At 37.9% G+C, this 16,056-nt stretch overlaps 1 protein-coding gene across 1 annotated transcript in view; it reads right to left on the bottom strand.

The window, feature by feature from the left end:
* Window positions 1–294: 294 nt before the first annotated feature.
* AK9 (adenylate kinase 9) overlaps window positions 295–16,056 on the bottom strand; it is a gene marked incomplete at both ends in the record, with an annotated part of 58,935 nt that continues 43,173 nt past the window's right edge. Inside the window, 12 exon segments of the mRNA XM_082302261.1 lie at window positions 295–497; window positions 3,952–4,066; window positions 4,608–4,710; window positions 4,799–4,897; window positions 5,620–5,789; window positions 6,306–6,502; window positions 7,694–7,914; window positions 9,142–9,288; window positions 10,427–10,628; window positions 11,443–11,656; window positions 14,357–14,575; window positions 15,475–15,684. Coding sequence (XP_082158387.1) covers window positions 295–497; window positions 3,952–4,066; window positions 4,608–4,710; window positions 4,799–4,897; window positions 5,620–5,789; window positions 6,306–6,502; window positions 7,694–7,914; window positions 9,142–9,288; window positions 10,427–10,628; window positions 11,443–11,656; window positions 14,357–14,575; window positions 15,475–15,684 — 2,100 coding nt within the window.

The raw sequence follows: 16,056 nt of genomic DNA, 5'->3' as shown, positions 1-16,056 counted from the left end.
AGGAATTGAAGACTGCAATGAGGTTTCCTCTCAGTTTCTTCCAGGCTGAACAGACCAAGTGACCTTAGCTGCTCCTTACACAGCTTTCCCTCAAGGCCCTTCACTCTCATCACAGCCTTCCTTTGGACGCTCTCTAGTAGCTTTGTATCTCTCAAATTCAGACAAAATATTTTATTTCTAAGATTTCATGGTTAAAAAACTGGCCTGAGAAAGTGTGATGTTCACGGGCCACATTGCAGCTATGCTGGTGCCTGACGGCAACACTCCACGTGTTAATCAGTGGAAATACAGGGTTCATACAAAAGTGGGGCGGGTGCCTTTCAGGGAAAGAAAAACCTGCAGTCTGTCATCAAGGCCAAGAGGCCGATCTCTTGGGTCCTTATAGGGGCCCATCATGGCAGCCCCCAGGTAAGGGATGAGTTGGCAGTGCTCCATGAACTGCAACAGCTTCTTTCTGTACATCTGCCGCACTGGCTCCGAGCTCCGGGGGTTGTGTGCTGCAAGAAGTTAAGCAGCATGTTAGTGTCTCCTGTAAACTTTGTGGAATTACATTACAGAAATTTTCAAAGGGACCAAGTCTACCCCTGTTAGCATTACCCGTGGTACAGATAAACACCTTACCTGTTGGTGCCAAGCCAAAAAGATAAAGTCTGGTATTTCAGAAACTTTCTGACTCCAGAGGAGTCATAATCAGAAAGATCGGGCTTTTGTAAAAGAAGACACAACAACATACTCAGCTGCTGTCAACTTCCCATTTCTCAGACTGTGAGATGCTGGTGAAACTCCAGGCAGTGACAAATTTAGGCAGTGTGGCACACAACCTGAAGTGGCACAGCCTGAGGATAGCCCAGGCCTGGCATGACTGGCGCTGGGCTGCTGTGTCCTTGGCACAGCTGTTCCATAACCTAAATGCTTTGCCCATACAAGGGCATATGTCATACAAGGAAGTCAGGTTTGATAAGCAGGACTGTGACCAACATGGCTTCATGAGAGGAAAAGTCCTGCTTATCAAACCTGACTTCCTTGTATGACAAGGAAATAACCCACCTAGTTGACCAAGGGAAGTGAGCTGATGTAATCTTTTTGAATTTCAGTAAAGCTTTCAAACTCTTTCACAGGATCCTTCTGGACAAAATGTCAGGCACAGAGCTGGATAAACACATGGGAGAGCAACTGGCTCACCAGTCAGACACAAAGGCTTACAGGGAATGTGGTGACATCAGACTGGTGACCTGTTACTGATGGGGTTCCCACAGGACTCCATTCTCAGTCCTGTGCTCTTGAACATCTTCATAAATGACTTGGATGTAGGACTGGAAGGGAAACTAAGCAAGGCCACAGATGATACAAAACTGGGAGGAGCTGTGGACTCCCTTGAGGGCTGGGAGGCCCTGCAGAGAGACCTTGGCAAGTTAGAGGACTGGGCAATCACCAACCATGTCAGATTCAACAAGGGAAAGTGCTGGATTCTGCATCCAGGATGGGACAATGCTGGATGTATGGACAGACTGGGGAATGAGAGGCTGGAAAGCAGTGCTGTGGAAAGGGACCTGGGGCTCCTGGTCAATGGCAAGTTGAACATGAGTCAGCAGTGCCCTGGCAGCCAGGAGGGCCAACAATGTCCTGGGGGGCATCAGGCACAGCATCACCAGCCAGGCAAGGGAGGGGATTGTCCCGCTCTGCTCTGCACTGGGGCGGCCTCACTTCCAGTGCTGGGGGCAGTTTGGGGTGCCACAATGTAAGAAAGACATTAAGCTATTGGAGAGTGTCCAAAGGTGAAGGGCCTTGAGGGGAAGCCGTACGAGGAGCAGCTGAGGGCACTTGGTCTGTTCAGCCTGTAAGAAACTGAGATGAGACCTCACTGCAGTCTTCAATGCCCTCCTCAGGGGAAGAAGAGGGGCAGGCACTGATCTCTTCCCTGTGGAGACCAGTGACAGGACGTGAGGCAATGACCTGAAGTTGTGTCAGGGGAGGGTTAGGTTGGATATCAGGAAAAGGTTCTTCACTGCGCTGAGTGCCCACAGTACTGGGTACTGGCACAGGCCCCCCAGGGAAGTGGTCACAGCACCAAGCCTGACAGAGTTCAAGAAGCGTTTGGACAAATGCCCTCCAGGACATGGTGACTCCTGGGGATGGTCCTGTGCAGGGCCAGGAATTGGACTCAATGATCCTTGTGGGTCCCTTCCAACACAGCTTATTCTGTGATTCCATGATTCTGTGAAGAGCTGACCAGTAGTTCGGAGGAGGAAGGTTGGTTTCTCTCTGCCCTAAGCCCTATTTTGGCATACATAAGTATTGAGTGCGAGTCCTCAGAGTACAGTTTATTATTTTAATTCCTACCCTGAGGCAAAGGGGAAGGACTGAGCCAAATCATAACCTTTTTTTTCCCCCTATGGACAGTATTTTATATCTCATTAAAAAAAACTGGACAGCATGAAGAACTATGCTATGAGACACTTCAGCCCACTAGCTTTAAACTGTAGACAGTTACATTTAACAGTTCTGAGAGATTTTTCAAGCATAGTGGTATACAGAGCTCTTACAGGAGTCTAGCGTGAAGGACACTCAGTCACTCTAGGAACAAACCCCTCTGCATTTATGCTTGATCACCTGTATCTTCTCAGATACTGAAAGCAATCCAGTGTTGTGAGAAAAGCTGAAGGAGGAACTAAACCACTGCTTCTTCTCCCCTATTTATGAGATTAGAGAATGATGTAAATTGAAGATGAGAAGGTTTAACTTCACATAGAAATAGGATTAAATAAATTTCCACGGGATTACAACATGAAGCACTTTGATCAAATTTTTTGATCAAGAATAGCGTGACTACTCTGAAGAGATGCACAGTAATAAATAATGCTGTATTTGCAGCAAATCACAGAATCACAGGATGGGTCAGGCTGGTAGGGGACCACAGTGGATCGTCTGGTCCAACCTCCCTGCTCAAGCAGGGTCATCCCAGAGCACAGGGCACAGGATTGTGTCCAGAATATTTCCAGTGATGAAGACTGCACAACTTCTCTGGGCAATGTGTTCCAGTGCTTGGTCACATGAAAAGAGTTCTTCCTCATGTTCAAGTGATTTGTCAGTGTACAGGAATGCTGTATCTTAAAGCTGGAAGCAGTCCTACCCAGTGCTAGAAGAAGATAACTTGTTTTCCTGGATTCCTATGGTCGAACTGTTTGGGGCTGCATGAGGAGAAGAGATTTCTTCACTTGCATAACCTTTCTGGTTCATCATCCACTGCTAATAGTGATTTAATGTTGCAATATATGAGCAATACACTCTTAGCATGGGCATCCTTATGTTAGCAAAGCTGTGCTAACAAGAGAATGAAACAGCCTTTGTGAATGAAGCAAACTACAGTATAAAAGCAGTTTGGTGGCTTAGGAACTGTACATTTATACAGGGGCTTACTATGTGCCTGCCCTGTTCAATAGTCTTCCTTAACAAAGCTATGCTTGCAAAAAAATCTGTGGTAGTTCAAGAAAATTCTGAAGAGCTCTGGAAATTACATGAGGAAACACAGGATGTGAAGAACTTAAAAAAAAGCAATTAAGATTGGTATTATCTAAAAGAATAAGTAAAAATGTAAAATATGAAAGGCCAGGTGAAATTCACCAAGTGAAGAGGTTGGTTTATAAAAGACAAAACTGGAGGGTTGAAAGAAATGGCAGTCTTGCTCCCGAAATCTCCAGCAGTACTGGAAACCAGCCCAAAGCTATAGCAAAGCTGCAAACAAGGATATTGAAATTGAGAAAGCTGGCACTAGTTAAACTGATTGCAAACTATTAAAGGCTATTATCTGCAATTGATATCTCCAGCTGAAAAAAACTCAAACAGAAATTCTAAGAAATAGCAAAGATGAACACCAGTTGGCTATCTATATTGTATCAGAGGACTTACATCATTTCTGTAGTTATTTTTAAAGCATGCTATTTTATACATTACCTTTTAAGTGGAAGGAGACAAAAAGCAGAGCAGTTTCTTTCACACTTAGGAATGGATACTTTGGCTTAAGGCTGCCGACTTCATGGAGAGCTTTTATTAGAGAAGTTGCTACTCCCTAAAGAAATAAAACAGGTTTAAAAGACCATTACAGAAATCTGGAACAATGCCTTATCCTGTTGTAACGAAGATCTAACAATACAGGATGATACCCTAAGCTGGTGAATAGTAGAAGATAACAAATTAGCATAAAATAGGAGGGCTGTGACCATGAATAATTTTTTTATTTATTCATGTGTCAAAGTGTTACAAACTACTCCTAAATTTTTCCAGGTAAGCTTGTGTCTCTGCTGGTGTTAAAAATCCAACCCAAATGTACTCTTACAAGATATGATAAACAACTAAGTCAGAAAATCTATCATATAATAATGCAGCTTATTATCCCCCCTTACAGTCTTGTATTTTTTCCATTAAAGCTACAAATATCTATTATTTTAAGGCTTTTAAAAAATTTCTCTCAATTGTAACTACAAAATTTTCAATTTAATATAATTCCATTAATAAACATAAGACTCAAATGCATTAAAAATTTAAAAAGCTGAGTGGGATATGCTATATGTCACAAAATCATATTTTAAAATAGAAAAGCAAAAACTGGCCTGTTCAAGGTATCCAGCTAAAGGAAGTGTAGTTAGTAGCATTGGCTCTTGTTTTGGAGGAAGTTTATGGGGAAGCTTCAGGTTCCAGTACTTCTCTGGTAATCTAACCAGATAAAAAGTAAGCAGTAAGCACTTTTAAGATGTAGAAACAGTGACATGATTAAAGATTAAAATGCAGTTAGTGTAGTCACCTCATAAACTTCTGAAGTTTTTCTTCACTTTCAAAAATATATACCTTATTTTGGTATTTTGCTGCATACTCAATGTTGCCAGGCACCAAAGCTTCATATCTGAAGAGATGGAGCAAGAATTATTCATTCACAGAAAACGTAAAACATAGTTTGTGTGGTGTAAATTCATGAGATACTGGCAGGCTTCTGGTAATTTAACAAGTGTGGCAACTACAAAAAAACAGCAATTGGATCATCCAAGTTTCCACTACATGATTGACAGTACAAGGTTCAAAATCTGATAGAATCTCTGCCTCAAAATCTGCTTATTAAGGAACTTCTACAGTGCTTCTTTAGACCTCCTTTTAAAATGCCAATCATAGTTGTTCAGGAGATTAAGAAGGGATAACATAGAATTAGCTATTATGGTTCTCCTCTGATGAGAAATTCTTGCACACTGAGGAAATCTGTATGACTTTATGGTGGAGCTTTATGGATCTTCTACAAAAATCATAATAGCTAGTTTTGCAGCTACTAGGGATTTATGAGATTTCTTTGAACCTTTAAAGTCTTATGATAGAGAATTCAAACTATATCTGTCCATATTCATCATGAAAGACACCAAGCTAACACAGATCCTTGTAGAACCTGTAGCCATGGAAGTATTAAAAGGTGATTTTATATTGATTTCCAAAGCCACAGGCACAATACAGAGAACTGTAATTGCTTTTCCTGTCCAAACACTAAACACTACTAAAAAGTACTTCGAAAATGTTTCCTCATTAATGTATTAATATAGGACACATAGTCTGTAATTCAGATTATGAAAACTAGTGACATACCTCTGTTTTCCATCTAGGTAAGTGACTGGACAGTATCCCTGCATTTCAGCCTTTACAGGGAATAAGGCCTTCACTTCTGCCACAGTCAGTTTCTTTGGTAGCATATGTGGGGGTGGGAGAGGGTGAGATGCTAGTGATGACACATAAACCTCTGGTCTGCTCAAGAATTTCTGTAGAAAAAGAGATATTTTTATCATGAAAGAAGCACTGTAGGACTGTTAGTCAGACTCCAGAGGACTGGTTCACACAATTTAGAGACCTGGTTTTTGTACAATGCAACAATGTGTTGGCACTGCTGCTGCTCTTGGGTAATTTCTTTTTCAACCTACTCTCAGTTGAAATAGTCACTATCCACCCACCATCCATCACTATCCACTGCTGTCATAAGCCACTTTCTAACCCAGTCCCCCAAAACAGATGGAGAAAGGAGAAAGTTATTGTTTTCAAACTAATGTTTGATCTGTGACAATTGGTAAGATGAGCTTTAGTTTAATGGTGTCTGTGCTGCATTTTGTCTGCCGAGATGTTTGACAGCAGAAGTTTGCAGAACAAAAGCTTGAATGCTAACAACAGTGGTCTAATTCAAGTTGCATATTACCTATTTCTGTATGGAATCAAAGAATCTAAGCAACAATGTGCCCTCTTCCTATAATCCCGTCCTTTTTGACCTGCTTTTTAACACCTACTTCCAGTTCTTCCTGTGAAGCCATTTTGTAATAGTGCCCTTGAAATTCTGCAGCAAACTCCAGCGAGGAACTCACAGAGCAGTCAACCAGTTCACCTTTCTCTGCAAGGCTGACGGGACAGTACTGTCCACACTCCCCCAGCCGATCCTGCAGCTCCTTGGGAGTGATGCATAAGTCAGCAATGTTGGCTGCTTTTCCTGTTAATGAGAGCAATTAATGATAATGTTTTATTTATGAGAGACATAGAAACATCAAACAATTCTACTCAGGAATGCTACAGTTTAGAAGGTAATTCATACTTGGAAAATTATATGAGATAATGAGAACTAAAACAGCAATTTGATAATAAAATGAAGTTGCAAGTCATTTTACTAATTAATTCTAATAACATTTTTGTAGCATTTAAGAAATATAATAATTAATAATGATGTGGGATACTCTGCATGCTCAGCTTATTAGTCTATGTTCTTCTTATTTATGATTTACTGTTTCACTCCTTTGTGTTACTAAGGAACATTTCAGCTATTATTTTATTTCTTTTCATTGGTGAAAAAGAGTACAAGGTGTGTTGAAAGCCTCCCCTTTATTTATCCATATTTTGCAAATGCTACAGTCTATCTGGAGGAAATATATTCAAAATCTTGAATAAAATGTCATCTCAAACCTGAATTACTTAAAAAGCATGCTTTTCAAGCTTGATGTGAAAAAGTTAAATGTATTTTATTATTTTTGATTATGACTCCGATTTTTAAGATGGGTGCAGCCACAGAGCTGTAAAAGTTAAATCCAAAAGGTGGATATAAGATAAGGAAGTTTGTTTGCCCTTCAGAGGAATTCTAGTTAAATAGTACAGATATGTTTAAAAAGTATATTTAATCCTGACCAATGCTGACACACAAAAGGTCAAGTGGGAACTGTGCCATTTTAGAATAAAGTGGTTTTCTTCCCAAAGCACAGAAATTAACTCAGATGGCATAATTAAGCTTATTTCTGGATTTTAAATTAACATCTTCCCTCTTCCTTCCTCTTCCTTCACTAACACTAAAGTGAAGTTGCAAGTTAGAGTTGCCCTTGTATACTTTGGGGTACTCTTTGTGATTTACCACCCCGTGTTGCCAAATCTACCATGGACCAAGGACTCTGACTTCCTTTGGCAGATTTCTGTTACCCTGTTCTCTGGAGGATGGCCTCAGACTGCCCTGCAGTTGGCTTTGTCTTCACTCTTTTCAAGAGATCTCTTCAAGATCTCTGCAGATGAGACTGAAGAATTTAAGGGTAGGTATGTGCCCAAGAATTAGCCTCATCCAAAGAAAGGTGAAGTTGTCATGCACATAGTACCCTGCTTTTTAAAGAAACAAATATTCTGGGAAACTTTGTTTTTCTTTTACCTTCTCTTATTCTTTCCAGGTATATCTGGATTTGTTTAACAACCACTTGAACTTCCTGCTGAACTTTGTTCCAGACCTTCCACTTGCTATGTTCAGCGTCAATCACACACCAGTTCTGATGTTCCTTCATATAGTAAGTTCTAATATCATCAATGTCCTGTTTATAGCAGGAATTTTTAATAGCTAGAATCTGTGAGCTGTCATGTTCAGGATAGGGAGGTCTAAAGACAATGAAAAATAACTGAGTTAAATCTCAAGATTAGATAATTTCATTTAATTTCAGGTCTAAGTTCTAGAGCACTATAAATTCTTTTTACAAAATTCTGCTTATTTGACACTGTAGAACATATTTGAGAAATACAAATTTCTTATTGAGAATATTACCAGCTACATGTGAAAAGCAGTGTACTTACGATCAGTTCTGTTCAAAAACAAAGAACAAACCTTTTTCTGTTTATGTGCCAAATACAACTCAATAATTATTTTGCAAAGGATTTAGATGTATCAGCACAGATTACCTAACACACACTACAAATACACCATTAAATGGTACCCTGATATTGCACATTTGATTTGTACTCAAGCCTATGAAATATAATTAGTTTGGTATTTAAAAGGAAGTTTAAAGTAAATACTTTCAAAAACACATCATTGATTTAATTTTTTGCAATGCAAATTGTCTTTAGTCTTTCAGTAAACAATTTAACATTGTACTGATTACTTGATAAAAAGAAAAGAGACAAAAAGAAAAGGACAAAATGAAAGAGGCATGCAATAATACTCCAAGCTATCTGGAACTTCTTAGAAACACTTCCTTTAATGAGAACCAGGTTCTTACACAATTTAATTTTAAGGTGAATGTTCTGTTCTTTTTCATTCTCTGTCTGCTTATAAACTACTTACTGTTCTTCCTCAGAAACAACCCACAGCTCTTTAAACAGAATATTTATCTTCTCAGAAAAACAAAGAAGGGAATGAACTGAATTTAAAGGCTTAGAACTCCTGAATTCTGTACATTACTAAATATGGATTATTTCCATATTTTTAAAAGAAGTCTAAGTCTTAAAAGAGAGCTTATTAGATGAAGTATCAATTTCTTTTATGATAATAATTGAATTGATGGAAAATAAATTTCAGCAGCAGAGAGAACTGGCAACATTTGTGATGTACAGTTTCATTAAAGCAGTTAAACTAAGCAGTGGATGCACAGCATTGCACATTTGTGATCTCAGTCATACAATTGAGGGATCTGGCCAGAGCATGCCACAAACACCTTACATCCCTGTTTCTGGTCTACGGAAATCAAAGCATTAGAAAGGAGAGGGACTGGTTCCCATGTCTGTCATATGTGGAGTTCAGAGACAGCTGGGTATAGCACTGAGGCACACAAATAGAGATATTACAGTATCGTGTAGAAGCAACCAAATTCTGTCAGGGAGTATCACTACCGGTTTGTGCTTTCCTTATCCAGCAGTGCTCTTCTGAACACTGCCTTTGCATCCATGTCTAATTCAAAGATTTTCAGTGGGATTATCTTGGTTGATTCCAAGAGATTTACGTGTTGTCTTGTTAGAGGATATCCATCAATTACAACTCTGCACACAAACAGAAACAGAAAAAAAGTTTTCCTAAGAAGTGAGTTTCCAATCAACCAGTAAGTATATTTCTAGTACATTTTCCACGGAGACAAAAGTCTACACCCATGCCATGAAGTTATCACTGCTCTCACATGATAGGCACAGTCTTCACTTCTAAGAATTTAGAACCAAATTTTAAAAAATCAAGTAGGTAGAATAAGAAATAGTAATGAGAAAAGGAAATGCACAAAGGGCAAAAGATAAGTTGATGGCTGTGACTTAAACAAAGGGTGTACTTTAAAATTCTGACACATCAATCATTCAGAAATATCATTTTTACTTTGAGAAGTCTCCATGTAGATTGGGAGGAGCATTTTTTAAAGTGGTAAGTAAAATGATTTACTACAGTATTTGAAGAGTTTTTAAAATCATATTGAAGAAGAAATGCTTTTCACATATTAGGCAATACTGGAACAAAATATACGGAAACAATATTCCAGGATTTAACATGAAAGAGAAGATGAAAGAATTCTGATCTCAAGCACAAATAATTTTCAGATATTATTGCAGAATTGCCATTCTCTGTAACAATTCTCCTTTTTGGGGAGAGGAGTTGAATGTCCTGAAATACTGATGATAAAGCTTTGTAAGTCTGCCCAGTTTCAAAGGTGTTTGAGTGGTGGAGAAAGAGCCTAGGATCACATATGAATGAGGTGGAAAGACCCACTGGTTTCAATTCCTCCTTAATAACTTCAGTTGTTAACAAAACCAGAAAAAACTTGAACCAGCTTCCATGATCAGAGAGAATCAGGTGTGTCCAGGTTGGTTCTGGAGTTGGTGAGAAAGAGACCAAATGGTGGTTCTCAAAGGATAGTAGAAGATACTGGCTTATTGACTGAAATAAAAGTAACTGTCATAAAGTATATTACTTGGATTTACTGGAATATGGTTACTTGAAAATTGCAGCAAATTATGCTTCAGTCTCATTTCCCAGAGCAAGAGTAAAAAATCTCCTTTTGTACAGATTATTTTCTTAATGCAGAAACCACTGGTGTGTTTTAGTGAAATTGTTTTACAGCAATAACATGGGAATCCATGCCTGTGAAGGGACTGGCATGTCTTGCAGAAAACCCCCAAACCCCAAGAAGATTCTTACCCACTAGCATTGTCCATGTGATTTAGCAGAGCCACATCTAGAGCCTGGATAGCCAATTCATCAGGTACGGTGAGTCCTTGGAGAAGGTGGGACTTTACCTTAAGAGCCAGCTCGCTCTCTGGCTGGTTGTTTATCACAAACCGGATGGCATCTCCTAAGGACAGGCGCAGGAATCCATAAACACTCACAAGTTTCTGGGCAACTGCAAAATATTTTGATTTCAAGTCACAACTTTTAAGGTTAGCAACATCACAATCTGGCATATGCACAGGGCATGTCCAGTGCACCAACACTATTCAGTTTAGCACAAACCTCAGCAGATACAGTCAATATTATTACAGTGTGTTAGAAAAAATGCTTCCACTGCTGCTCCTTTTACAGAACAGCCCATCAGTGACATCATTTATCCAGGAAATGGGAAATACGGCAAAATTTCATCCTAAATATGAGATAATTTGAACCTGTCTCTTTTCTTCCTAACATCCTATTTTAATCATTAAACTATGGTTTAAAATTAATTTCCTCCTCCAGTAAAAGGCAGATACATGTGGATTGACAGAGTCATGGAGGAGGAAGGGGAGGGGAGAAGGATGGAAATCTAGGGAGTTTTTTTAATCTAGAAATTTGGAAACAGACTGGGGAGTGGGGAGTTTGGGGTCTTCGTCCTTGATCCTAGGAGTATTTCTCCTTTCTACATTAGCTCATATTGACTGAAAAAAATAAAAAACAATTAGAAAATAATAATAAATATTACAAGGGGTATAAATAGTGTTAAGTCCAGTTTTTCCAAGTGCAAGTCCAGGTCACTAACATCTTAAGGACCTGGGATAAAATTCAGATGGACAGTGCATAAGTATCAGACTGTCAAATGAGACACTAGAGAATGTAACTAAAAGAATCTGTGTTCAGCAAAAAAAGCAGCAGTATTAATGGTTTATGATTTTTTTAATAACAGTAAGGACAGATACACCTTCAGTCATTAAATAATGTTTTGCTTTATAGATAACTGCACATACCTGTAGTCTTTCCAGATTTTGGAGGTCCCACAATTGCAATTTTTACTGGCACAGATTGCTTAGGTTTCGGCTGACAAATATACCTGACTGGATTTGCCATAAATGTTTCTTTATTTTCTTTACTTGACAAGAAATAAATATATTGCCGATGGATTACTGGAAAGACTGCATTTCCATGCCTTTGTTGTGGCTTGATCACATCTCCTTTGCTAAGCTGTAGAATATACAAAATGAGAATCAGTTAATTAGGTTTGACAAAGCTTCTTCTTCCTCCATCCAAGAGAAGTGGCTTTACAGGCAGGTAGAGGAGTACCAACCATATGAGACAAACCATCAAAGCATTCTGAAATTTATACATATGGATATAATATTTTGTTCAAGTCTGAGAAACTTCCATACCTGCACTTTTGTTCAAAAAGATGAAATAAACATTGAAGACAGAAAGAATACTCGTTATTTCCAGTAGGTGGTACCATAACACTTTATGTCTGTCTAGATAGTATAGTCAGAGAAGTTTACCATAGTACTTTTATGAATTTTCAAAGAATAAAGAGAATAATTTTATTTCTCACTGAATTAAACCCACCTACCTGCCTGACAGTAGAAAATACACTGAGAATTTTGTATTCACCAGAAGTCATGTACAAATGAAGAAGAATATCAATAAAAGTAAAAGAATATCAATACTTACATTATGGTCGAGTGAAAAACCACAACAAGGTAAGCCAAAAAAGCTAATGGAAAAATACATGCACTGCTGATGAAATCTTTTCAAACACATCAGACAGCCCACTAAGAACTCTGCAGTGTTGATGGATCATTGGCATACAAGAGATGCAATTGGCAGAAATAGTCACTGGAGTCATGCCATATTAATTCCTTGCACCACTCTTCTCTAAGGAAGAACTTAGTCATGTCCCTCTTGCAGCCCTTCTTGGAAGAACTGCCTTAAAGTGCCAATAAAAGATGCTTTAAAACAAAATATCAACATACGTAGAAAAAATTGTCCAGACCAGATGGCATTCACCTTGCTGTTCTGAAGGGACTCAGAAGTGTAATTCTTACTGAGTAATGTGTAATATTGGCCTTCCTTCAACAAAAAAAGGGAAGGTGGAGAAAATTACCATTTTTTAAAAAGATTTTTCCTCCAGGGTAGAACCTGGCAAAAATAGTCCAGTAAATCTGACTCTGTATTAAGCACACTGAAATATATTAAGGAAAAAACCCCAGTAGTTTAATGCATATGTATCAAATAATGGGGAAGAGCCAACTCAGCTTCTTGTCAAGGAAAACCATACTCAAAAATCTATTAGTACTCTTCAAAAGAGTCAGTAAGTTTGGTCTGGTTATTACAGCTAGAGATGGGACTGTTCTACTGTGTGGCATTGTCCTGCCAGATTCTTATCACATCCTTAGGTTCCTATTCTGACATCAAGTCATTTCAGGGTGCTTGCCCACAATTTATGGGATTTCATGAGTCTGTTCTACTGCATATCTGCTTCCATTCCTCCCACAGCTCATAATGTTTATTCTCTGATTATCTAATCAGTTGCACAACTACTTCCCCTCCACCCCCAAATTTAATCTGAAAGTAACTCTCATATATTCAATCTGCTTTTCTACCCCAAAACTTCCAGTCTGTAATCAATTTTATAATTTCTATTATTATCCTAAAATGCCCTCAAAATTATCCTATTTCCCTTCCATTTTTATCATCTTGTACATTTTCACTGTTGGCACACCACTCTTCTATCCAGTAGCTTCCTATAATTTCTTTCTTCTAACTGAATTGTACTTTTTGATTGGTAAAAACCACTGTATAGAATAAAGGAGTGGATTGGAGAAATAGAATACAAAAATGTAGTGAAATCTGACAGAACAAAGTGCAAGGACTCGAGTGTAGAGACTAATTGCAATTAAGCATATAAACTGTGGTTCAGTAGTTGGAAATGACTTAAGTGTAGACATAGGTACTTCTATTAGTATGTCCCTAGATTATTAGATGCAATTGATGCAGCCATGGAAAAGAATGAAGATTTTGATCCTAAGGTTAAACAGAGACAAATGTGATCTAGAACAGGTGAAGACCCAACATAATGCTATACAAAATGGAATAAAATAGTTTGATTAATTGGCATAGTAAAATGAAGGCCAAAGTATGTTTCTTTCAGGGCCTTCCTGCTTTCTGTTGTTGTTCACTGGACTTTTTGTTAATGAATCCTCCTTTTTATTTTTTATTTATTCACAAGCCAATATGCTTTTATTTCTAGCTTTAAACCAAAAGAATTACCTGTGAACATTTAACTTCCTACCTGAAAGATTGTATCAGCCCACTTTTGGGGATAGAGGTGAGTACTTTCTGATCTCAACTTTCCAGATGTCTAGTAAAATACCATGGAAATAGATTTGTTGCTCTTCAAGATTTGTAAATTTTGACAAGAATTATTGCTGATGAATTACATACATCTAACATTTTTTTGCCACTACTAGGTTTGGTGGCCCCTTGTGTGTGGGGCTTCTTAAAAATTCATACTCCAAATCCTTTCAGTTTGTTCTCATTACTACTAGAAGGCTTTAAGACCTTCTCTGTTGTCCTGTGTATCATTAAGAGTTAGGCATTTCTTTCTGATTCAATGCCACCTTTAATCATGTCACCAATGAAAGCCTAACAAATTTCACTAAATGCCTCTCAGCCTTAAATTAGCTGCAACACTGAAAAGATCAACACCTTTTATTGCCAATGCTTGCTGTCATTTGTGTATATTCCGTGGTGTCATTTTGATTCAGTAATGTAATTTTCATCAAATATTTCTGGTATTAGTGGCTACTGTTTGGTAACATCTTTTTAATGTGAAATACATTTTTAAAAAGTCCCAACTCTTGAAAACATTCTTGAGCCATTTAAGAACATTACCTTGACTGGATCCCACTGACCAAAAGAACTTAGTAATTTATATGAGAAAACTAGCATCTTCTGTGCAAGTGGCAAACTTATTGGGTAACATTTCTCAAAAATGCTTCTGCGGTTTTCCACTAGAGATTTCAGCTTCCTGTATATTTGGTAGCACACAACGTGAGGCTTCCGTCCTCCATTGATCTCAACTGGTGGTATTAATAACTTCTCAAGTTCTTCCTGGTTATGAAAACATAATGAAATATTAGAATCATAAATGCAATCAGATTTTTAATAAAGACTGATGGCAAGATTTTCTGTGAACTATCAAGGATTTCCTAAGCATGTTCTCAGTCAAAATAAATCAGCAAAATTTGGTTTGAGATGGGAATTGTTCTTCCTGCTCACTGAAGTTTAAACTTCTATATTAAGTGTCACACTGCTACAATTTTATATTATTATCTGGTTTTGTAAACCTTCTCTCTGGTCAGTGGATAGAGCTTCTTCTAAATCATTATTAGTGTATTTCTGAAGTGAGATACTTAGTAGATAATAAACAAATGCCACCAATCTACCTACTGCCTTAGATGTGGCATTAGCATAGCAGATATCTAGTGTTAGATGAGGTTACCTCGCCATAGGCAACTGCACTGATTTCAAGAAAATTGTTACTAGGTGTGGGAACGGTGCCAAACACCTGGCATCTTAACCAAGATTAGATTTGGATTTTTTTCTTTACATTTGGTTTCATCACCAACAACTAGGAACTGAATTAAAAAAATAGAGCCATCTAGTAAGAATTTTGCCTCAAAAATTATTTTTAGATACTGTTCATACATTTAACAACTCTCTAGTTTGGTTGCCTGTGTCAACTGACTTATCAAAAACAAAATGACACCAAGACTGGACAGGTCTACCCAAAAGCTTCCTTTTTTTTTTCTCTACCATATTAGTCATACAAATTATATACTCTTTAAAGTCTATACCTTCTCAGTACAGTCTTCATCTTGTTCACATACTTAGATAATGAATAAAGCAGCACGGTTATTTAAGCACTATAATTTTTAAATGTGACCAATAAATATGGAAATTCTTCATGTGATCATATAATTTAACAAAACAAGCAGTGGTATCAGTACCTGCACACTTTGTAATATCTCTACTTCTGATTCAAACTTTTCTGAAATTTCATTTTGCATGCGCTCAACAGCATCTTCTTCATTTTCTTCTTCTTCTGGTTCTTCCTCTTCATCATCTTCTTCTTCAAACTCTTCTGCAAGTATAGCTTCAATATCTTCATTCTCCTCCTCCTCCTCAGTAGCTTCATCATTCTCCTTATTTGCTAAAGCCTATAAAGACAAAATATTTTGTTGTTTCATGTCTATGAAACAGAACATATGGAACATATGGTATTCTTGTCTCTTTTTTAATTAGAAAAGCCATTAATTCAACAAAACCTCATTTTGGGATATCCTTTATCATAAGCAAAAATCTAGTAAATACTAGAATCTTATTTCAGAAGAAAATACAGAAGTATTGCATAGTGCATACAATGAACCATTGTTATCAGTTCCAAGAATACTTTAAAAGCCTGAGGAGCTACACTGCAGCTTTGCTAAGAGGAGGGTTTTTTCATACACAGTATTGTAGTTGGACAGGACTTTGTCATGTTTGATGAAAGTGCAGCTGACAGGATATCATGAGCAGTCAAGTAGTACCTG

This window comes from Coloeus monedula (assembly GCF_965178545.1).
Source record: "Coloeus monedula genome assembly, chromosome: 2".
Taxonomy (NCBI): Eukaryota; Metazoa; Chordata; class Aves; order Passeriformes; family Corvidae; genus Coloeus; species Coloeus monedula.
This window is presented reverse-complemented; position numbering and strand designations above follow the sequence as displayed.